Genomic DNA, 24,406 nt, shown 5'->3' with positions numbered 1-24,406 from the left:
ATCAAATAATAGAAGATTTTTAAAAAATGACAGCAGCACAGTGAGGAAAAAAAGAGATTGCCTGCAGCAACTGGCAGACCATTTTAACAGATCAAGTGGTGAGAAAAAAAGAAGAGATACATCATAAAACTCAATTAGGTTGAATGAACACAATTTAGAGTTAAACCGTGATTTAATCTGATTTTAAAATGTAATCTGGTTGATGCAGACCATCTAAGGGTAATATCGGTGGTTAAGAGCCTAAAGCAGAGAGTTCAAAGTCTTTTTTTCATGTTTCCACATTTGGCTGAATCACTGCAGACTAACAACAGAGTTCTTCTGTAATGGGTGATCTCAGACCTCCAGTTCAGACTAGTGAGTCAAAGGAGGCAGTCATTGTGAGTGTGTCTGTTTATTCCCAGCTGACTGAATGATGTGGTCATCGCTGCCTGTGGGAGTCTGTTTCACTTTGATTTGATGTGACCATCTAATGGAACAGATGATCCAGATCTGTCAGCCTCTTATTGAAATTCACAGGCTGGCTGGTAATTAATCACACCCAGCACGCCAAGCGATCAAGAATCCGTCTGCTCCAGATTTCATGTCTGAACTCACACAACCAACACTGTCTGCTGCATACCACTCGGATATCTGTGTTTAAGTAGGTCATAACCCATCTTAAAACAGAGTGAGGTGGGACTCACACTATATTAAATTCACTGGATGAGCAGGAGTCTCTATATGTCACCTTTTTGGAACATACTGCTGATAAAATATAAGGGCATGACAGAGGAATAGTACCTCTGCTCTCCACCAGTGATGATATACGTTTTCCTTCCAGCTGTCCACAGTATACACAAACAGACATGCTCTCCAAGCACACACTGACACACAGAAAACATAAAAACGGGACGTATACTGGATGCATATTGCACATTCTTGGGTGCACACCAAACAGCAGGACTTGATTATTTTTCCTTGGAGTCGATGGATAGGAAAGCCCTGCTTTTCTAATCTGTTTCGTTCCAAGTTTTCAAATGAGATCCATACCATTAAAAGCACACAGCTACATTTCAGCTGCAGAAAAATGGACACGGTATTGCAGACAAATGTTTTGCAACTACTTTGGCAATTTAGAGACATATATCATAGCTACTAGTCATATATTTTATTTTTCAGTTTGACTTGAGGCAGCAAAAGTTAATGTATTTAAAGTTAAGATGCTTTTTCATAGGCCTATAGTAAAATTAGAAGATCAAAAAAATTTAAAGTAATCTTTGCTTTTTCACAACTTGAAGCAACTTTTCCTCTACTCTTCCTATACACCCCTCAGCAACCCTCACTGTTACTATGATCACCACAACAAACATGGCTGTAGATGGACTGTTGCTATGTAAGAGCATAGTAAATATTCCTTACCTAAAGCATACATGACAAGACCATAGGTCTACCTCAGTATTGTTAAGTACAGTACAATAAGTCTGCACCTTAAGAAACAGAAGTTTTAACACTTGGGGAACTTTTGAGAAGAAGTTTTTAGTTGTTACAGAGTTGCTGACTTTGCATAACTAGTGGAAAGACAGACTTAAATAGAATGCTAACTGCCAGAAGCTACCTAGTAACAGCAAAAAAAAAAAAAAAAAAAAAGTAAAGCAGATATACAGCAAGCTTCTTTTAATATCAGGTACATTGAATAAAGAAACTCACTGCACACTACTGTTAGTGAGTAGCTCTGTAACAGTCATGAAAGGATCAGTGCCGCCCTCTGCTGGTGATGTGAGAGAAGGCTCTTATTGCGGAAATATCTTTTCACTGTTATACATTTTTTTAATGCACTGTTTTTTTTTTGTTTCACTGTAAAACTGGCATTTATAACTCAGAACTGTATATGTAAGCAATCTTTAGAAACCATCTGTGTAATATTGACCATTATATTATTATTAAAAAGTGATATCTATAAGATTAAGGTAAAAGGTAAGAATTATTTATTAGAGTGATTAGATGAAATGATTTTTAGACTAATTTGATCATTTGGATATGAGATAATCTTACCTGAATGTCAGACTGTGGTCAGGAGAAAGACGTGCTCAAATGTTATAGTAGCTTGTGACTTTCACCAAGGAAGGAATACTGTCTTATTTTTTATCCATAATAAACTTTATTTGATGTTTATATTTTGTTTAGATTTATTCATCTCAAAGTAACTAAAGTTATCCAATAAATTACAGTACAGGAACAAAGAATGTAGCATGAAATTAAAATATTCAAATATAAGACAAGTAAAACTGTACTGACGTACTACTGTACTAATTTTAACTAGCTACTTATACCGCAACAAAATAAACTCAATTTCCCAGAATGCTTCGGTGACGAGCAGCGGCAGCGGAGGCGGGACATTCGGACTTCGTTGCTCGGAAACAGTTTTGCGCGCTACCGTTTGTATATGTGTGTGTGGGTGTGTGTGTGGATGTTGTGTATGCGCAGCTCTGTTAAACGGATTTATTAGTTAGCTGTAGTGTGATAAACATCATGCCTGCTAACGGCTCAGCCCCTCCTGTGGTCAGGCTGTCATTTATCATCTGTGTTTACTGAGCTGAGAGATGAAGAGCAGAAAACAGAGGCCCGTCAAAGCTGGAAGCAGCAAAAAGAAAGGTAAAGTGTTGTTAGCTTAGCTTCCTGTTAGCACCACAGCTAACGTTAAGTAGTTGTTAGCGTCAGCTGTCAATCTCACATTAGCCTCGTATGTTAGCATACTAGCTAGCTAATGTTATGTTAAGTTGATATGTTTTCGCTTTCTTGCGGTCTGTGTTGTTGTTGAATGTGTTGTAAATATTGTTAATGTGCCTCAGTAAGCGTTTGTTGATTAACTTGTACGTCAAAGAACAAGTAATGTTCGTCACATGTTTAACAAAAGTAAAAGCAGCAACACCACAATGCAGAAATACTCTGTTTATACTTGAAAGTCCTGCTTTCACAACTTTGCTGAAGTGAAAATACGAAAATAGTATTATGATATTATTGTAATATACTTAAAGTGCCTAAAGTAAACGTACTCATTATGCAGAATGGCCCTTATTGTTTTGGTTGTTTTTCAAAAAGTAAAGTGATGTATTAACAAAAGAGAGTTTTAAAACTCCTGGGTTAATGCATTATTGTTAATATTATCATACCTGTTTAAGCCACTGTATGGAATCAAGTATTGCACATCTGCAGCTGTGAACTGGACGTTATAGCTGAAGTCATTATCACAACATTGATGAGATTATTTCAGACATGAGTATGTCTCAGAGTGGCAAATGTGTGTAAAATCACATGCAAAAGAATCTAGTTGATCTTCAAGCCAGTGAACTCTGTGTTTCAACTCTTTATAACTTTTCATTCATTAATTTAACTACACTTGAACTCATTTATTTTTACATTTATTAACATGTTAGGATCATATCATGACATTAACATAGTTGGGCAAAAAGTTGATGATATTGAAAAATTACACACTTCTAGTGAACAGTACAGTATATGACTGTTACACAAAATAACACCAAGCAAACTGCAGCTGCAGCAAATGCTTCTCTTACTTGTCGCATCCTATGGTGACCTTGGATGTTAGTATTTACAGTGTTTGTATTGTTTATGTCTTGACTTTGTTGCAATCAAAAATGTCTCTTTGCAGTCCCCAGCGACGTGTCCCCCTCTACCAGCCTCCCTCCTCTGGTGGAGGGTCAGCTAAGATGCTTCCTGCGTGTGACAATAAGTCGGGTATTATGGACAGTTCACAAGCCGCCGTCTGCAACATTCATCAGGTTACGCTGGTGGGGAGAGTCATCCAATGGGACACACTTCTTTCCAAGAGATGGATCACAACTGTCTCAGAAGACCATCAAGACCACAGCTCGCTTCCCCATCCGCTGTGGGCCGAAGCAGTTCACCTCATATCTTACGGGTAACAAAGAAGGCTCTGATATGTTTGAGTTTGTGCTTTAATATTTAAAATCAGTCCCTAACCTGCCATTGATCAACAGATATGGGCTCTCTGGTGCTGGATGTTCTGACAAAACCAGATCATTTGCCAATTGCACGGGCTCATGTTGCAGGCATTTCTCGACTCTGTCTGTCACACCCCATCAGTGGATTTTACACGCTTGTATCTCCGACATCTGAGAAGCTGGGAGAGTTACAGGTGAGTGGAATCAACCCATTGAAAGTGACATAGATAGTTAGATGGACAGCATAATTTTATTAAACTTCCTAAAATACAATAGTAAAATAACATGAACATTCACAGGAATTCATTGCAATTCATTTTTCTTTTACCTCATCAGGTTTCCCTTAGTTTGGAGGCTCTGACTGAAGCTTATGACAGCAGCAGCTCAGGTCCCGCCACAGATATCAGTGTTGAGGTACCACAAGCCACCACTCTGACTGTGCCCTCACAGCTCAGACCAGTGTCAGCTGGCAGTGGCAAAGAATCTGCTGGCAGCAGCAGTGGAAACACACCGAGGTTTGGAGTTGTTACTGTTCCTAATCAAGTACCTGTGTTAGGGCTACATGATTATGACAAAAATGCTAACATCAAGTATTTTGATCAATATTAAGACCACAATTATTTATCACAATTATTCAATGATTTTAGGGACAAATTATTTTTATTACACTTTTACATTTAAATAAACAGAACACTGATTTCCCTGCTTTATTGTCATACATTCATCTAAATTGTTAATCTGTACATCAAAATAAGACCAGTCCGTATTTACAGTGCATCTCCTAAATAAAATTGTACCAAAACATTTCTAAGATTGAACCATATATTTTAAGTTTCAGTATCACTGTCAATCTTGTTCATTAATTGTGGGCAGCCAAAATTGTGATTGATATTCAATTAATGTACAGCCCTAGCTCACAGGTTGTAAGTTTAACTCTGATCACAATAGTCTTATTGTATATGTTGCTGTAATACTTTCAGAGGGAAAGACCACTTATATTTCCAAAATGCCCAGAAAGGCAAAGAAGAGTCACTGGAGAATCAGATGCCAACAACAGACAGATCTCTGAACAGTCAGACAGCTCTAAATCCTTCAAATCAGGAGCCTTCTGGTCAAACAACCAATGACATCCTCTCAGGTTGGTTGCAGCATGACCGCAGATCAGATGTACATGAAGCAAATGCACAAATTTGAACTATTTCGTATCAAATGCCAAAAATCTTCTCCTATCACAGTTATTCTAGAGCGTGGAAATAAGCTGAGAAATGCAATGGTGGTATCAACTTTGAATTGTGACATGGATTCGGCCCCGGCAGCCCTCAAAGATGCCCCTTTGCCCCTCCCAAGGGATAACATCCTGCCACCATCCAAGTTAGTGTTTCAAGACTTTGTAATAATGTTTTTTTTATCACCTTATAATGCACATACATGTCTGTAATACTTTATTCCTGTGTGTCTCCAGGCCTGTCCCTTCTCCCTCTGGGATGTTCCTTCAAAATATTCTTCATGATGATTCAACTCTAAAACATTGTGATGAGGTTGCTGTGGTCTCAGACTGTGCCTTAGACTGTCCTGCTGACATGGATAACAGAGCTGTGGATCTGCTGCTTGGCAGGTAGCTGTGTGTACAAAATTGTGTAGTTACAAAGTTGACAGGGAAATGTAAGCAGTTTTTGAGATTTTTACTCTTTTTTTTCTTTTCTTTTTTTAAGCTTAAACACATCTTCTCTGCCGGTCTGGGATGGAGACGACTCCCTCCCTGAGTCTCTGTCTGGTCACGGCAGTGTGTGTGGAGACAGTGAGCTCAATGATCCTCAATACGATCAGAGCTTACTGGAAAATTTGTTCTACAAAACACCTGTAAGTAGATGATCAGCAAAATTGTGTTTTATCAGTGTCAGTTCATTGATTTTCTTGCATAAGGTTATTTGAAGCTATTATTTCTTGTTTTTCAGATGTCAGATATCAGACCAGATGATGCTGAGGCGGAGGGTCAAGGAACGGTGGCCTCAAGTAAAAAACAGCTGGCACAGTCTGGACCCAAGATTAGTGGAGGGTAAGGGCCTGTACACACTCCTTAAGACAGTAAACAGCAAAAAGCTCCTGTAGATAAGCCAGTAATAAACAGTGTAGGAAATTGGCCAATTAATAAACTAATTACATGTGATATATGGGCTACACGTTGCACACTTTAAGACAGTCATTCACAACACTTTGATGGCGTTCAGTTCATATTCAGAGGCTCAGCGGGCTGCGGATGCTGCTGATGTTCTTCCTGGCCTGAATGCAGAGCAGTTGACTTTGCTGAGTTTGATCCGGCTGGCGAGAGTGAGCGTCGACTCCCTGACTGTACCTGCAGGCAGTACAACCACCACACTGAGAAAGACCTTGAGTAAAGGGAAACCTCCTCGACCGTTAACCAACAAGAAGTGGTAGGTAACATATTACACATCTGTTTTAAAATCGCTTTATCATTGTGAGTTACCAAAGGCTGTGATAGCTCCTCTCTTTTTCATTAGCACGTATTTTATCGAGTATGTGTTCCCGGTGGCTCCCGCGTCCAGTCGTCATGATCGTAGTAAGGCTGGAGATGGGGAGGTGACCAGAGCTGTTGCCAGTAAAGTTGCAGGAGGAGGTATGGTGAAATATCTGCTTTTATGAAACTACATGAATAAAACACACTTTTTCTGAGCAGATTGTTTTGTGTTATCATTAGTTATTAATGTATTTTATTTCATTTTTGTTTTTTGTTCACTTAGTTTCCAGTGTTTATTGGGTTGGCTTGTTTGAGTTTAGTTTTTATTGTTTAAAAGTGTTTAGTTTTAGCTTAGTTTGTTATTATGATGGGGGGTGTTTGTCAGGAGCAAGATTTTCAGAATAGTTCAACAAGTTCAGAATAGTTATTATGATACAAACACAACATTCTGTGAAGCCATTTGTTTCACAGACAGTCACATAGACATATTCTCATGCTTTTTATTTTGACAAATTTGACCACAATGACGAAGACTAAACGTAAAACATTTGCTATATATTTTTATTTTAATTTATTTTAGTTGGTACACAAGCATTATCAATCATTATACAATCATTTTAATTAGTTTGTCTTTTTGTAAAGTCTATTTTTTATTCATATTTCAGTTGTGTTTTTTTGACACCTGCTTTTACTTTATAGTTTTTTTTATAAGTTTGTTTTTTTTAACTATACATGCCTTGTTTCTGGAAGTCTTTGACTTGTAACTGTATCTGACATACTGTGCGCTTTGTTGTGTTCTTTTTTAGTGGTGAAGTTCGAGCAGCACTCTGTGTTTCCTGTCCACCTCGATACAGCAACAGTAAAAAAATGGTGGGGAATTGATCTGATTTTCAAGATTTACTCACGAAAAAGCGACCAAAAGAAAGTAAGTAGGTTTGGACCAAACATTAAATTTTTTTTTCTTTGTTTACACATGTAATGTACAATTTCACAATTAAAACATAACTCCATTTGCACACAGTTGTTCAAAACAAGCACATTAATGAAAGAGAGCAGGGAGAAGAAATATCTTATTTTGCCTGCCCCTAAAAACTAAATAATAAACAGTACGGTACAGATTGTCTGTCCATTACAGTTACTTAACTACTGGAGTCAGAATTTCAGACCTCTTTAAAACACTGGTGTAAAAGTCCTGTGCACACAAAGTTGGACAATGTCTTTCTTCTTTCCATCCATTAACAACCTGCAGACGGTACAGACACAGAAATAGTCAATGAAAACTACAAGACAACACAGACTGAACTAACCCCCCAAATGAGCACCCAGATCATTCCTTTCTTTTTTTTATTTTTTAACTTTGATATTCTTGACACAACATCACATTGTATTGTTCAAAACAGGCAGCACTGAAAAAGCACCAAAGCATCAACACCTCCTTAATACCTCAATAACAACCAACTGATCAACAACAGATCACTCATATAAGTCAGTAAAATCAGTCATATTGATTCTTGACTCTTGGTTTTCTACTATATTCTTTGACAAAGGTGTATCTTAAGGTTTACATTTTGGTCAGCCTATGTTTAGTTGTTGTAAGCCGTTCTGGTATTAATAAATTATAATGTTCAAATAAAATTGATATTGGCTTCTCTTGATGCAGCCTGTTCCCATTGGTAAGGCTGTTCACCCTCTGCGCTGTCTGCTGCAGAGCCAGCAGCTGAATCAGTCTGTCGTCTTACCTGTACAGAGGCTGGAAGGAATCAGTGACACTCAGGAGATCGGACCTCTCAAAGTAATATAGAGCTATTTTAACCAGGAATTAATGTTTGCAAGCCTGAAAATTTGTTGCAGTGATAGTCATAGAAGTAATGTTGTTGGGTTTTTTTTCAGGTATCACTAGAACTTGCCGTAGACAACAAAGATTTCTCCTCTGAAAAAAGTAAAATGAAGCAGGCTCGTAGAGACACATCACCTGCACAAACTGCACCCAGTCCTCAGAGAGACACCAGCTCCAGATTTCAACATGTTGATGCTGGCAGAGAGGACTTACCTGCTGGCTCTTTTGAAGGTTCCAGACTAAATGCTTGGAGTCCCCAGAAAACTTCAAAAGACCCCTCTCCCCATCCCAGATTCAACATGTCTCCTCATAAGTCACAGCAGCAGGTGGAGGAGGACCCTGAGGTCCTGCTGCATACTTTACTCATGGTGCCAGATGGAAAGAACTTCAACTGTGGGCCTCTGCAGGCCCCAAACGTGTACTTGAACTGTAAACTCTTTTGGTGTGATGAAATGGCAAGATCTGTCGTCAGCTGGGGTCAGGCTAATCCTTCTTTCAACTTTGTTCAGGTTAGTCGAGGAGAACAAGTCTTCTAACCGTATCTAACATTTTAAATCTGACTACAAGGAGACAGAATTCTACGAACCCACTTGACTTTTCCTCCATCCTTTGTCTCAGGTGACTCCTGTGGCCTTAACAACTAAGCTGCTGGAACGGATGAAGAATAATGTAATGGTGATCGAGGCGTGGCAGAAAGCAGGAAGTTCAGGGCAGGATCGACTCCTTGGCCTTGTTAAATTACCTCTTCACCAGTTCTACATGTCATTCAGGCAAGTTCAGGCAACTGCACAACATACAGTTTCTGTATGTGGAACCAACAGATATTTACATTTGAGAGGTCGGATCCCGTGACTTTCCTGTGTATTTGAATAAAAAAATATTTAAATAATTAAAGTTCAATTACAGACAAAGACAGAACTAATACTGCTGACTGCTGGCATTTAAAGTGTGGTGTGCACACCTGTATGTAAACATAGAGAACAGTATAGCAGAATAAATAGATCATGCAGTGGAACAATAAACAGTGAGCATAGTAAAATAATGAGATTATCACTTAGTATAGAGAGTTCTTAGCAGTCGACACTATGAGCAGGGTAAAAGTTGTTGTGAATATTCTGAAAAATAAAAAATAGAAATGCTGTACACATGAAAAATAGTTTGAAAACATAAATACAGTACAATACTGTACAGCTATCACATCACATTCTTCTATGATATTAAATTGAATGCACTGGGGTATTCAGTTTAATATCTTGGGTTTTGACTGTTTTTTGAACAAATCAAGGTATTTGAATATGACAGCTGCAGCTCCTGGGATATTGTACCAGGAATTTTCCCCTTTCTCTGACAGTTGGTAGACCAAATCGTTAATGAAGGAATAGGAAAAATAATTGCAGATTACTCGATAATGATAATTACTGCAAGTTTCAGTGACAAACAGATATATACACAAGAGTTCTGAACAGCAAAAAGGCTGTGAAACTTTATGGGGATCATTTACATGTACAAACATTTAAACACTTAATATTTTGATCATGTGCTACCGTTTTTACTGGCACTGTCAATTATTTATTTCACTGCTCCTCTCTTAACTATAATCTGTTCTGTACATTATTTCCAATTACTGCACTACTGGCTCCACTTACTCGCTGTCATTTATTTTATATTTTATATTTTGTGTCTTACACTTGCATCTTATAGTGTCTATATTTAGTTTAGTTTTGATTCTTAGATAGGTACCTATATGCTTGCTCCAAATGACATTCCACTGTACAGTGACAGCAAAGTTATCAGTGCATTTTCATCCTCTTTTATGTAACCTGCCCTCTTGAGGGTGCTATTGTACACCTCCAAATAGCTTATGTTGTGAAGTTCTTTTATCTCACATGAACCTTTATCCCATAAACTTCGTCACTTCTCAAATTGAAACTCTAGGACTTTTACACCACAATTTACACCACACAGACCCTTTACATGTGGACTAAAAAAATTGCGCAACTTTCCTCTTCCTCTGTTATTTTTCCTCTCCTCCAGGGATCCAAAGATTGCCCACCTCCTCCTCCAGGCACAGTATCCTGTTTTAGGGGTGGATTGCTACATGCCAGTCATTGATGTGTTCTCTGGTAGTTGTAAAGGAAACCTCAGGGTTGTTTTGGCTATGGGTGGATCGGAGCAGATAGTTTCCCTACAGCGCACAAGGGACGAAGAATGCGACACTTTATCTCATCTCGTGAGACCAGTTCATCTGCTCGATCACCAGCCACAGTCACAAACAAAGGTCAGGCATCATTTTCCAAGACTGTTTTTAGAAACATTCCTCTGGAATTTTACCTGAATATTTTTGTTGATGCACTCTGACTGTGCTGACAACATCTCTTCAAAGTCCCTTTGACCTCCTTCCACTGTTGTGTTTCTTCCTCAGGTGATTGCAGCACAGATGGAAACTATGAGAGAGCATCTGTTTGTGATCCGAGTGGAGAAGGTGAATGGGCTGACACCTCTGCAGTCCACAGTGTGGGGTGAGGCTGACTGCTACATCCAGTATAGTTTCCCCTGTCAGGGGCCCGACGCTGCTGCAAAAGTGGACCAAAACCTCATAGAGAGCAGTAAGGCTGTTTATTGTTTAAAACCTTTAACTGAAGAATTTCCTCAAGTTTTCTTAACTCTGACCTCTGTCTCATCCATCTCCTCTCCAACAGGTGTGAACTTGAAACCGTTTCGTACCACCACAACACTCTGTGTCCCTGACCCGGTGTTTGGCCACACTGAGACTCATGTGCTTCTGGCTCCTGAAGGAGTTCCTGTCCAGAGGCTGCTGCTCAGCTCACTTTCAACTCAAGGCCTGAGCAGTGGAGGAGGGGTCCAGTTTGAAGTGTGGTGCAGGTTTGTGCTTGTCCTGTCCAACTGGAAGAAAAGTGAACATGACAAATATTCATAAGCTAAAATAGTAGCTAAAATTACATTGCGTTATGGCTCCAATCAATCAGCCAACCATTGTCATTGGCTGACATTCTTTCTTAAATAGTTACTTAAATAGTTTAAATAGTTTGATCTGTGGTCTCTTTAAAGGCCAATCAGCAGTGCTGACAAGTTGATGAAGTGGCAGGGTGCAAAGTTAACACCCACCAAGCAGGTAAATTTTGCACCAAAACAGTGAAATGAAAGGAAGTAATGAAATATGTCATAAAGTAATGAAGTGAAACACAATGCTGAGACTCTACTTCATTATGGTGTCAGTTATACACAAGAATAGGTGTTGACAGAGACTTCATGGAACATTCAAGTGCACCTTGTAAACACAGTAATATATGCTCAAATGGCTGTGAAAGTTGTTTAAAATGGGTTTCTTTTTCTTAATTTTATCATTACTTTCTTGTTCTTTCACAGCAGCATTTGTAATAATTAGATCCTAAAACCATAACAATCAAAAAGTTGCGTTACGAATTCTTAATCTACAGTGTAGTTTAGAACAGCTGGTCAGGGGTCTGCAACATTTACTCTCATATGAGTCGTTTTTGGCTTAAAAAAGAAAGAAGAAATCTGTCTGGAGCCCCAGTAATTCTCTTTGTCTCAGAGACTTTTCTTGTTTTTTAGATTTGCAATCTGTATCTTAACAAGACTAGCCATCAGCATAATTTAGAGGAAAAGGTGCAAGGATGTTGGCTATGATGCACATTTTAGTTGACAAAATACTAAAACCTTTTTTTATTCTGTGTATAGGCCATATGATTTTACAACAAGGGAATTTAAGAATCACTTAATTTCTACAACAGTGGTAAATTAAAGTGAAAACATTTTTTTAAAATAACAGTTATTCACTTCCACATTCACTTGACCTACATCGTTTCTCACATGGAGAGGATCTGTAGTAATGTAGGCAGACCCATTGTAGCAAACATGCACCTCCTCAAAAATACAACTGTCAGAACTGCAGGACTTATGGGGACACGGTGTGTAAATACAACATGGAGGAGATTTAAGAAAAAGAACTACGTTCTCTTGTCAGCAATCACTGCTATCTTGTAAATTAAAGAATGTAAACACAGTTTCTCTGTGTATGAATGTACAGCAATGCCTGATTATACACAAGACATCTGTGATGTAACTGATTGATGTGAATTTTATTTTTGGTGGAGGTTCCACAGCTTACAATGTGTTAGTTCAGACTTTACTGGTTTCATAAAAAGGGTTTTTATGTCTCTGCAGATATTATTATCCAAACGTTCGAGACCAGCTTGTGGCCAAAGGAATGCTGCCGTTGTCCAAACTGTGTGCCATGGTCACTATGCAGAGGCAGCATCCTAATGAGGCTCAAATGTTCTCCCTGCCCCTAATTCCCCGGACAGACAGTCCCACAGGACATCAGCCTCAGCCCTCAGGTACACACACATACAAAATAATAGCAGTATAATCCTGCACTGACATCCTTTAGTATCTTATGTTGACTGATCTGTTGTGTTTCTCAGGCCTGCTGGATGTGTGCGTTCGGTACAAACACCGACCAGTGAGACCTGAAGGTCAGACTGGTCGGGGAGCTGCCTCCCGTCTCGTGACACTTGTGGTTCAAGTGCACAGAGCAGCAGGTCTGCAGGCTGCAGCAAGGTACATCACCACTTTATGTGTCCTCATTTCATTCATGAGTAGAAAGAATTTACCACATACAGTATGTAGGTATTTTTCTCAATAATGAAAACTCCTATTAGCACTGTTATCAAGCCCATAACTTTCTTTACCTCTGCCTCTCTGTTTCAGGGTTGTATCTGAACAAGATCAAAGGTTCAGCTACTTTTCTGGTGTTGGAGTGAACACATACGTCACGATCCAGCTCTCCTTCCTGCCTGAGAGTGAGAGGAGATGCACCCGCATAGCTGCCAGGACCTTCTGCCCCGAGTTTGACCACCACATGGAGATGAACTGTGACCTGCTAGTTCAGAGGAGCAGTGGAGAAACCTGCAGCCTGGCTGAGCAGCTGGAGGAGGCATCTGCTGTCTTCACTGTCTGGAACAGAGACAGTCGCAAAGGTTTAGCAAACTTTATTTTGGTTTATTTACCAGAATTACATAAAAATGTCACAAGTTTATTCATTATAATGTATGTTATTTCTTTTCTCATATTATTTTTATTTTATATTTTTTAACAGGAAGTGTTCCTACTTAATGTAATCTAACCTGTCCTGGCTTAGGATGGGTTGCATTTTTCAATTTTTCATGCTTTAGTTCAAAAGTGTTGTATATCATTTTCCCAAAGAGATATGCTCTGAAGAAACTGAAAGTGGGCCTTTGTTTAGAACAGGTTTTGTCTTTACGACAGCAGACCAATCAGTAATACCACTTGGAAACGCTGAGGAGAAAGTAGAAAAGTTGTCTGTTTGCTCAGGATACATTTAAATTAAATGAGTCCACATTGTTAGTTTGTCATTGTTACCAGAGCTGCTCCAAGTAGTACATAAGGCTGGTGTTTATCACAGTATTTTTGCTTGTGTTCAGTTTTAATGTTGATCCATAATGTCTGTCTATAAATTATTTATTTGTTTTGTGCTATTTGTTGCAGCAGCGCTCACTCAGAAGCCTAAAGATGTGATGTTGGGCACAGTGAAAATACCCCTGGTGGATCTTATCCATAAAAGAACAGGTATGCTGCACTATCAGAAGCTGCTGACTCAGATATATTTTCTGATGAACACACTGTCACTGTCTTTCTTTTTCCAAACATAAAGGTGTTTCTGGCTGGTTTGGAGTGTATCTACCTCAGGAAGCAGGTTCCTCTCGGCACCAGCATGTCCTGGTCGGAGGACTTGAGGTCTCTGTGAACTTCGCCCACCACTCAGACAGAGAAAGAGTCATTAAAGCTGCTCAGGGTGTGGGCTGGGACATAGCTCAGAATGAAGTGGAGGATGATGAAGACGCCTGGGGAGAGAGAGTGAGAAACCTTTCTTTGACTATCTCGATGCCGAGAGCATGGTTACCTGTCCACTGCCTCCTTCTGCCCGGCCACAGTGAGCTGCTTCGCTCCACCTACTGCTACTTCAGGTACAAGTTCTACGACCAGGAGGCCTTTTGCTCTCAGGTGAAACACCCGTCTGTTGAGGAGGGTGGGGAGGAGGGCCAGGCCACGGTGACCTTCCAGGGAAGTAGAACGGTGGAACTGAGGCACTCTCAGCCCCTGATGTGGTATCTTAGAGAAGAGAGGCTGGAGGTTCAGGTGTGGGTTGCCTTTAAAAAAGACAAAACCCAAAGGCCCCGAGACACAGACCGGCTGGTGGGTTCAGCATTTGTTGATCTGTCCACTCTTGCAAAAACATCCAAGCAGAAACTCACTCTCAGTGGTAAGAAATGACTAATTGCGTTGTCTTTTAATTGATTATTAGTGGCTGTTTCTGGGTGTAATCAGTTATGTGGTTTTCCAGGAGTGTATCCGCTGTTCAGACGCTCAGCAGCAGATCTACAAGGAGCTGCTCTCAGAGTCCACATCACTCTGACAGCAGGTTTCATCCCTGTGGAGGACTCTGCTGAGGCTGACTATCACGTGGACTCGGACAGCCAGGAGGAGCTCTTACCAGAGGAGGTGGAAGCAGTGGACAGAGCTCCTTCTTTGCCTTCTACACCCAGAAACTCACAAAACAAACACAAGACTAAATCCTCCAGAATGACTCCAGATATCACATCTGTGCAGCACACAGAAATGAGTCTGGATGAATCTTTCCCTGTGACTGTTGCAGTTGACCAAGCAATGCACCTTAATCTGAAAGGTGAGCTGAAATCTTTTTTCTACACCTTTTTTTTAACGTACAGTCCATTTATGATAATGTGAGTGTGCTTAGACGTGTGTAAGATAAAATCAGAGTGAAAAAAGGATGTTTACAGGACTTTTAATGTCTTAAATTCACATTTACTAATGAATGACCTTAAAGGTCTGGTGTGCTACTGTAATCTTGTGCACCTTTTATGAAATTCAAGGAATATCATGGTCCTCTAGTTCCCTGTTTTATATGTTTACTGAAAAAAAAACAACCCTGATGTACACAGCCCTGGCTCTGTAAATAGGACATTTGTACATTTAAGATTTGGTGAAATCAACAAGAGCTGAATACCTCTGTCACCATGTTACAGACTTTTAGGTTTCACAGGCTTGGTCTTCACTGTAGTATTGGCAAACCTGCAAACACTGTGGGTTTACTTTGTACCTAAGTTCAACACTTTATCCAGTGCTTCTGTTTAGAGCAGGTCTCAATAATGTAATTTCAGCCATCAGTTTGATCTGGTGATTCACAACATGGTCCCTCACACATTATCTCTTAAGAATATAAATATGAGGAACGATATTGGCCAAATAATGTGCAGGAAACATTGCCGGGTAATTAATTGACAACAGATGAGTTGTAAAAACTGGGGTAATCATCTGTCCAATCTTCATGTGGAAATTGACTAGATTCATTATGACAACACGACAACAGACTGTCTGTGCAGGCTAAATGAGACATGATGGCATTGACCTATTTATTTAAAAAACATGTCATCTATAAAACAGACAACCACAATAATAATACAAGGGTCTGAATGACTTTTAGCGTAGAAACTGGGAATTCTACCTCGATATTGGCCTCAGTGATGTCTAGTTTTATTGAACCCTGGAATTAATAATGTTTGTCTTCTGTCTTCTTTTTCTTCTTCTGTGTCTCTGGCAGGTTGTCCTCTAGCTGAGCGCAGTGAAGCATCACCATGCTGTTGTGTTTCATACGTCACTGCCGACTCCACTGAGCCAGTGTCCACAGCTGTCGTAGTCAACACTGTCTGTCCTGTGTGGGACCATCAGCACGAGTGCAGGTCGATTTTGTCACAGATATTAACTTCAGTGATTGAGAGGGGACTTGTGCTACATATATCCTCAAACATCAGGCTTTGATTTGTTTTGCATTCACAGGCTTTCAAACCAGCTTCTCACTGATCCACAACAATCCCTCGTGTTCAAAGTCTGGCACAAAGGAGGTACAGGAAGCTTTTAAATTTTATGATGTATATTGGCTTAAATCTGTTTGATATATTTGTTCACTTATCTGTTGTTTTACTTCCATAGACATGGAGAGGGTGATTGGATTTGCCTCTGTAGACCTGTCCCCGTTACTCTGTGGGTTCCTGTCAGTGTGTGGTTGGTACAACATCACAGACTTCAGTGGTCAGTGTCATGGTCAACTCAAAGTATCCATCACTCCACTGAAAGGGGTCCAAGAGCTCAGAGGACAGAGGAAAGCTGTGCATCAAGAAGCTGCCAAAAGCACACCCGTGAGAGAAAGCATTCATACATACAGACAGAAAGCTTGCTGTTTCTAATTATTTTGATAATAATTCTCAAATTTTTACAGATTAATAACAGTGAATGTGTTCTCTTAACAGACTTCATTCCAGACACTCCCTCTCAGCTACCAAACCACAGCCACATACAGCAGCTTTCCCTCTCACATCAGTCGATTCAGTGAGCAGAAGATCTCATCACCTGACCACACAGAAAGACTGTTCTCTGAAAGGTTTGTAGAACAGTTTAACCTTCTTACGTCCTGCCCCTTGTTGCTCAGCGCCCTGTGCTCCAGTAACAGTTGACCAAGCTTGGTACCTGTCGGAATCTCTGTCAACTTTCTGAATGAAGTGAATTCATCAAAAGTTATCCACACATTATTTACTTTCATCCGCCGTGTTCATATGATGTCAACAGAAAACAACTTTGTACAGTTTTCTAGGCTTGTCCATGTTGAAAAAAATTGAAGATGGTTAGACACCTAGAAAAGCTACATATATGTTATATGTGGCTATATGTCTCTTCTACAGGTCCCACAGCAACATCTTTCAACCATCTTTAAAATTTGTTTTATTTTTCAACATAGACAAGCCTAGTACATAGCATACTGATACCAGGCAAGGAGAAAGACAACTGACATTCTTTAAAATGCATCCCTACAAAACAGCATTGTGTTTATTCATCATCCTCACATTTGTTCAGGTCCAGTGAGAGTGACCGCCATTTTGAGCACATGGACAAAGTGCGTTTTTACCACCAGAGTCTGCATGAGCAAATAGCAGCTAACTCTGTCTGTAGCAGCAGTGCTGGTGACATTGATCCCTCCAGCTCATTCCTGTTCTCAGCACTCAGGTATCAAATCAGTCCTCAAATAATCAATCTAACATGACTGCTTTGCTTTGTTTTTTTTTTTTAGTAACACTCATGATGAAGATGAGTAACACTTTTTTTTTTCACAGGAAAAAGCTTAGTGAGCTTGACAACATCCAGAGATACTTCAGCCGTAAGCTTTCAACTCCCACATTCCCGTCCATGAGTGAGCAGGACTGTCATGTGACACATGAAGAGCAGAGGGACACAGACACATCACAGCTTCTTCTCATGTCCAACCAGTTAGTTGGAGAAGTCAACCACATCATCAGTGGTGAGCATATTGTCCAGAGGAACTACTTAATGGGTCAGAAAATGATCTGCCAACAAGTGGGAAATGCAGCATTTTCCATCAATAGTATTTATTAAATACATAAATTCAGTATTTAGCACGGTGATGGATGGTACATTTCTTTTTACAATGTCCAAAAGTCATTTTACCATTTACAGACTGTTCTTGGCAAGTAAACTTTGTTCTAGTTTACCCAGCCTTGGCGATCAACTCAGAGTTCATAGCAGACACAGTCTGCTTTGTAGCTTTCACACGTTATCCATAAATGGTGGCATCGCTGTCTGCTTCTTCTTCAGCCCTCTGAAAAGAGACCTGCTGATGCTGAAATGTCAACACTGCATTGCTGTTGTTCTGAAAGTGCCCATGCTATTTATATCAAGTTATTATATAACAGTTATTTACATGTTCGATTATTGTGCAGATTGATTTCTTGCTGAATCAATTTATTGTTTTGTCTATAAAGTGTTGGAAAAGCATGCCTGGTAGAATTTCCAAGATAATGTGGTAGTTCTAGTCCTTAACAAAATGTTACATTGTTTAGTCGTTATTTAGCCTGTTAAGCCTACTCATGATGGCTTGGCAGCGAAGCTCTAATTTCTCCTCTTTTGACAAAAATTTAGCCAAATTCATGTAGAAATATGGCCAAATTATAGAAGGTTAAAATGCAGACAATAGCACAGTGGGGAACAAATAAACTTGGATAGTGCAACAGAAAATTTAATCTAATTTGGAGTAAAAACTAAAGAGAGGTTTAAATTCAATCTCTTAATTTTAAGATAGTTTTGGTGCAACATAATTTAAAGTTAAGCCACAATTTAATCAGGTTTAAAAATTGATCCTTGTTGGGGCAATCCAGCCTCCAAACAGGAAAAAGTAGCTTGTATAACCACATGATTATAAATGACACTCTGATATAATATAATTAAAAGCAAGCCTGATCTTCTCAGGAGCAGCATTATTAAAATCCTCACTGTCGTCTTCTTGCAGGTCTACGAGGACACCACCTAGAAACTATTCTCTCAAATCCACAGAGCAGGTCAACCACCTCCCCTGTTGGAGACAACAACCCTCAGACTATCCCTGAGAGCGTCTCCAGTCCACGCAGAGCTTCAGTTTCCTCCCAGGAAGAAGAAGAAGAAGAAGAGTCTCCTCGGCTCTCGCAACTGCAAAAGATCTCTGAACACCACACAGAGTCTGAGCCTGAAGAAGAAAACAGACAAAACTGCAAAGTAACTGACTCTGAGAATGAAAACAAAGAAGGAACAGACGAAGATGAGGATGAGGCAGGTTGCAGACGGGACAAAGAAGCTGATGATGATGAAGAGGAAGATGAAGATTATGAGGAGGTTGTGGTGAAGCCGAGGCCTCTGAACGAGGTGACCTCTTTAACAGACAAAACCAGTCCATGGACCAGCATGCTGTCAGACCCTGACCTGGTTTCTCTGGAGAGTCTGGAGGCACCAGAGGAGGCAGATCTGAGCCAAGATGAGGAAGAGGAGCAGCAGATGTTAAACTTGAAAACTCATGCCTGCAGTGAGAAACACAAATGTGTCAAAGGGGAGGAAAGTGACAGTTTTAATGGATCAGATTCAGACACAGACGGAGACGATGAGAGGACACCACGAGCTGCAGATGAGAGACGAGAAAAAGAAGCCAGCAGCCCCAACGAGAGGTTAAGTGACAAACACTCATCACCCACCACACTGCGCGCCACAGATACCCATGATGCTTCATGCTCCATTAATAATGAACTGTATCCTTGATCTGTGTTTGTTGATGTCTTTGTGGCTGTCAGATTAGTTTTTGCTGTTATCATTTGATTATGAAGGCCACTTCAGATCAAAGATTCATGACAGATTCATGAATTCACAATTTATTCCTGTGTCCTGATCTTGGGTTCATGACGCCAAATGAGGTCATTTAACATACAGTTTGTGTTGCTGTGATGCTGACAAGTATTTCCAACATTTTCTACACCCCAATAATATCAACAAGAATTGGCTAAATAACAGAAACACTTCTCTGTATAATGCAGCGCGGTTCACCGCAAACAGCCTCCAAAATGATCACACAGTTGAATCAACACCTCTAAAACAGTTTCAACAAAAACTGAACTACTTTATGAAGGTTAAATTTATTGCAGGCTTTATTAGGTTTAGCTGGGTGAACCTAAAAAAATAGCATCTGTGTGTATATGCTAGTGATATATTTGTTTAATTGCAGTATTATAATAACAATAATAGTAATAATAATAATGACAATTTTATGCATATAGCAATTTTCAAGCTCAGAGTGGTCTCTGGATTAAATGATTTACAAAACAAAATTAAAAATCAAACTCATGTAGCTCCCCTATGGCATAACATGTCAACACTGAGCCTGTACGTCAAAAGTTGAAAGTAAAAGTGCAAAATTAAATAAATACATTTATGTACAAATAAGTAAACTGTGGATAAAAGAAATGAGCTCATAAAAGCATATGAAATTTAAGTACAGGAGATATAGTATACAGTATATAAACAAATAAGATGAAAATATAAGAGATAATCCCATATAAGGCAGATGTACTGCATTATGATCTCATATAAAGCAGATAGGATGTCAGTAAAATAAAAAAAAACTCTTAAAGTCTATTTTTTGCAACGTGTAATACAATTGCAAAATTTAGAAGCAAAATATACTTAAGAACTTCAACTGTGTTGCTTTTGGCTGCGTGCAGTAGCGTAACATAAGAAGGGATGATTGGATGGATTTGCATGTCCCCAGTCTTCCCTGTTGAAACACTCACTTTCGGCATGTCTGTGTCTTTGATGTGCCGTTAAAATCACATGATCAGATGCAAGCAGCCACTCTGTTACCTGTTCCTCACATGATGTAGTTTGAAACTGTACAGTGCAGAGCTGTCACAAAATCTGAAGTCTAAAATTGATACAATACTACTATTAAAAAAAGATAATCAAAAAAAATGATGCCTATAAAGACTGAACTGAACTGAGGTCTTGAATGAGCACTTAAACCTTTTTTTTTTTTTAGCTTTGATACTTTCATTTCTATGTATCCTTTTAAACATGATCTCAAAAAAGTAATGAAATGTAGATGCTTTTGCCAGGTTAGTGTAACCATGTGTTCAGAGACAAAGTGAGTTAAATTTAAGATGCTTCATGATTGAATGTGAGGACAATAAAAGGACTTCAAGAGAAGCAAAATGCATCCACATGATGAAAATCAGAAACACCGTCTTAGATGAGTTTTAAAATGTCCTCTGTCATTTAGCAGCATCATCTCATGAATCTTTGATCTTAACTGGCCTGTAGAATACGATTAAATTGTATTTATCTATTTTTAACTTTCATACATAAAGGTCTGTGCCTGTGGAGGTACCCAATTTCTTCTTGCCCTCTCACCATCTGGAGGCGTCTATGAGAGCCATACGATTGGCTCCTTCTTTCTCCCAGTCGACCAGTGACCCGGTGAGTATTTGTCACCATCTCTGCTTCTGGCGTTCACACTCGTGTACTTACTTACTGAGTATCTGAATGTCTTTGTATTAATTTTAACCTCCTAGTTTTAGATTTTTTAATTACATGCGGTCCTGCTGGAAGAGTGTATAACTTGTCCTCATATTTAAACATTTTTTTTGACAAATAAATGACATTGGGACCAAACTGCCACAGAAAAGCAGGGTGTTATTAATAGTTCACATGATCCTTGCTGGGCAAAGGCCAGTGAAGAGTAGTGACACTGTGTACCAACTTAAGAACAGTGTAATTTAACTCCCATTTGTGTATAATAAACATGGTGTGGACCACCCACTATTATGTAATCTGACAAATATTTCAAATTCATGCTGCACACACTATAGGATGATGATGAATGCGCCTATTGTTTATTGCTCTATCCATTGTTTACACTGCAATGCCAACATGTCATCTAGGCATGTGTTACACAGTGTAAATACAGCAACACCTTTCTTGAGTCTGTGGACACAAAGTAGTTTAAACAGCCTTAAGATCAAAAGAATAATCAGTATCCCATCTGTCACATCCACTGCACCCTATTTAAGGACACGGCTGTGATGTAACCAAAGGTCTGAGGTCACTGTTTTATTGCAAGAACAAAACACTTCCCTCTGCCCCTCGTAAACAGCCAGACCGCAGACATCTGAGACAACCAAAACTTGTGAAAAAATAGATGCAAAGCCTCACTTAGACTGTAACAGCTGGTTTTATTGTTGAAATATCTCATCATGAGTCTTAAATAAAAGAACACAATACAGTCTCTTACATTTTCATAATTTAACATGATTTAAGGAAAACTATATTATATGTGATATAATTTTGTCAACACAGAAATAAAATTGCAAAGCAGCGGCGGATGAAGTGATGCTCCCATCATGCCTAGTGCCTACTGTACTGTGGGGGCAGTGTTATGATCTGGGGTCGCTTCAGTTGCTCAGGTCGATGTTCAGCAACGTTATGAGGTCAGCTCACTACCTGAATGTACTGAATGAACAGGTTTTTCCATCAATGGATTTTTTTCTTCCTTGATGGCACGGACATATTCCAAGATGACAATGCCAGGATTCATCAGGCTCAAAGTGTGAAAGAGTGATTCAGGGAGCGTGAGACATCATTTTCACGTATGGATTGGCGACCACAGAGTCCAGACCTTAAGCCCATTGAGAATCTTTGGCATGTGCTGGAGAAGACACAGCGATCCGATTCTCCCATCCTCATGGCAGAAAATGAGTGCAACTCTGAACAGAAATAAATCTTGTGACTTTGCATAACCTTATCAAAATGATGCCATGGCGAATGTGTGCCGTAATGAAAGCTAAAGGTGGTCCAACAAAATATTAAAGTGTGTGACTTTTTTTTGGCCAGGCAGTGTATAAATCATTTAGTTAGACATATACATGTCAGTGCTGGTATTTTCCTGATTACCAAGTTAAAACTGTTGAACTGATACGTCCTGAAGCATTACTGTACAAGACATGTCAGTTCATCCTGCTCTACCTGTTAGTCATTATTTGAAACGTGGTCTAATAATACTGTCTGATCACACCAATATGTCTCTGTGAGCTCTTTATGACAACAAAGAATATAAATATACACATCATAAGCGTTAAAGTGCTCTTGGTTCATTTGTAAAAAGTCGGTGTGAACACAAATCAGGTCAGAATTAAAATACAACCATGAGTCATTCTTTACTTTGGTTTAACCGGCTTAATGAACTGAACTACAGGTGTGAAACCTGTGACGTATTATTTGAGTTAGACGCAGATTTTACTCTGAGTAATACTACATGTCTTTAATTCTGTACAACAGTGCCAACTGAGCACAGATGTTGTTCATATAATGCACAGTGGTTTCAGAAAGTTTTCAGAACCCTTCATTTCTTGCACCTTTGTTATGTTAAATTATATTTAATTATAAAAGCATGATGTGTTTTTTGGCAATTAATTCAACAAAAAAACATAATGACAAAGGCAAAACCATTTTTAAAAAAATCTTATTTCTTTAACAACAACAGTTGTTTTATTAACATAAGTATTTATGTTACAGTATTTATGTTAATTACCTCCAAAGTGAGCTCGGGTGCAGCCTGTTCGCTTTGATTGTCCTTAAAATTCTAAGTTCATGAGCTTTTGGGCCTGGTTTGTAGTTGCTATGATTACAAAAATTAATTCAATATGTTTTAGCCAAATTGTCACATCTGTGAAATTTGAAGGAACCATGTCAGCACAGAGAAAGACACTTTATGGCAACATGAATAAAATGTATTAATTGTTGATTGAGGAAGCACATTAATATGTGCGCACCTATTTCCCGGAGTAATCCTTAAGAGCTGGGTGACTCCCAGTCAGCTGCAAAGATGGAAAAATATTTCTGAGTCACACCAGTGTTACTGGATCCAGTTTCAGGAGGGTGTGGAGATAAGAAACAGACGCTGGAGTTCGAGGTGGGAGGTGATGCGTCTGTGTTGCAGGAAGGTCTTTTTAAAGAACCGGTTGAAGCCTGTCTCTTGTCGCTGATCTCCAGATTGTACTCTGCATACTGCAGCTGGACATGCGACAAACCTGTTTAACAGTTGTCTCATTTACATAAACATCAACCAAAGAAAGGCCGTGTGTGAGCAGTGACTCGCATGACTGCACAACTCAAACACAAACACTTGTTTTCAGTCACTCCTGTTAAGTTTGTTATTTTAGTACACTTTTATGAAATCTTTTTCATTTTCAAGTCCTGTTTATTTCGAATAACCCAAAATGGTATTCTTAGGCTCATAATTTTATTGAAGATGCATTTTTATTTTGGTCTTTCCAGGATCAAAGCTCTGCAGTCCGTAGCAGAGGTCCTCGACAGCGTCGCGACATGTCGCCAACGTCCATGAAGAAAGAGACTGAAAGAATAGCAAAAATATTTGCAGCTCACTTTGATCATAATCAATAGTACGTGGTGGTTTTGTTTGATGAACATGTATGATCACATTTGCACTGCTCAGAGGTGTCAGACCATGAAAAGATCATGTAAATTAAGTGTATAATTTTGTATTTTTATAAATAAATATGAACTGTTTTTCAACACTGGATGTCTCTGTTGTATTTCTTTGATTTGCAAATGCCAGAACCTGTTTCGTGGAACAGGCCTCAGGCTCAGTTAAGATTTGTGTCCTGACTG

General features: G+C 39.2%; 1 protein-coding gene across 1 annotated transcript; it reads left to right on the top strand.

Moving 5' to 3' along the window:
* Positions 1 to 2,426: 2,426 nt before the first annotated feature.
* c2cd3 (C2 domain containing 3 centriole elongation regulator) lies at positions 2,427 to 24,306 on the top strand. The gene is given in 33 exon segments (XM_084717981.1): positions 2,427 to 2,631; positions 3,650 to 3,919; positions 3,999 to 4,156; positions 4,299 to 4,477; positions 4,943 to 5,100; positions 5,198 to 5,333; positions 5,425 to 5,577; positions 5,675 to 5,822; positions 5,918 to 6,018; positions 6,191 to 6,394; positions 6,482 to 6,597; positions 7,245 to 7,363; positions 8,099 to 8,230; positions 8,329 to 8,784; positions 8,894 to 9,045; positions 10,310 to 10,553; positions 10,698 to 10,881; positions 10,975 to 11,158; positions 12,482 to 12,654; positions 12,742 to 12,877; positions 13,028 to 13,296; positions 13,826 to 13,906; positions 13,992 to 14,600; positions 14,682 to 15,023; positions 15,960 to 16,098; positions 16,196 to 16,260; positions 16,349 to 16,554; positions 16,666 to 16,796; positions 17,267 to 17,416; positions 17,524 to 17,708; positions 18,714 to 19,494; positions 21,088 to 21,196; positions 24,053 to 24,306. Coding segments are annotated over 33 exon segments (6,648 nt in total). The 5' UTR covers positions 2,427 to 2,579; the 3' UTR covers positions 24,179 to 24,306.
* Positions 24,307 to 24,406: the final 100 nt, after the last annotated feature.

This window comes from Lutjanus erythropterus, chromosome 4 (assembly GCF_056507025.1).
Source record: "Lutjanus erythropterus isolate fLutEry1 chromosome 4, fLutEry1.hap2, whole genome shotgun sequence".
Classification (NCBI taxonomy): domain Eukaryota; kingdom Metazoa; phylum Chordata; class Actinopteri; order Lutjaniformes; family Lutjanidae; genus Lutjanus; species Lutjanus erythropterus.
The sequence above is the reverse complement of the archived record's forward strand: the minus strand, read 5'-3'. Positions and strand labels throughout refer to the sequence as shown.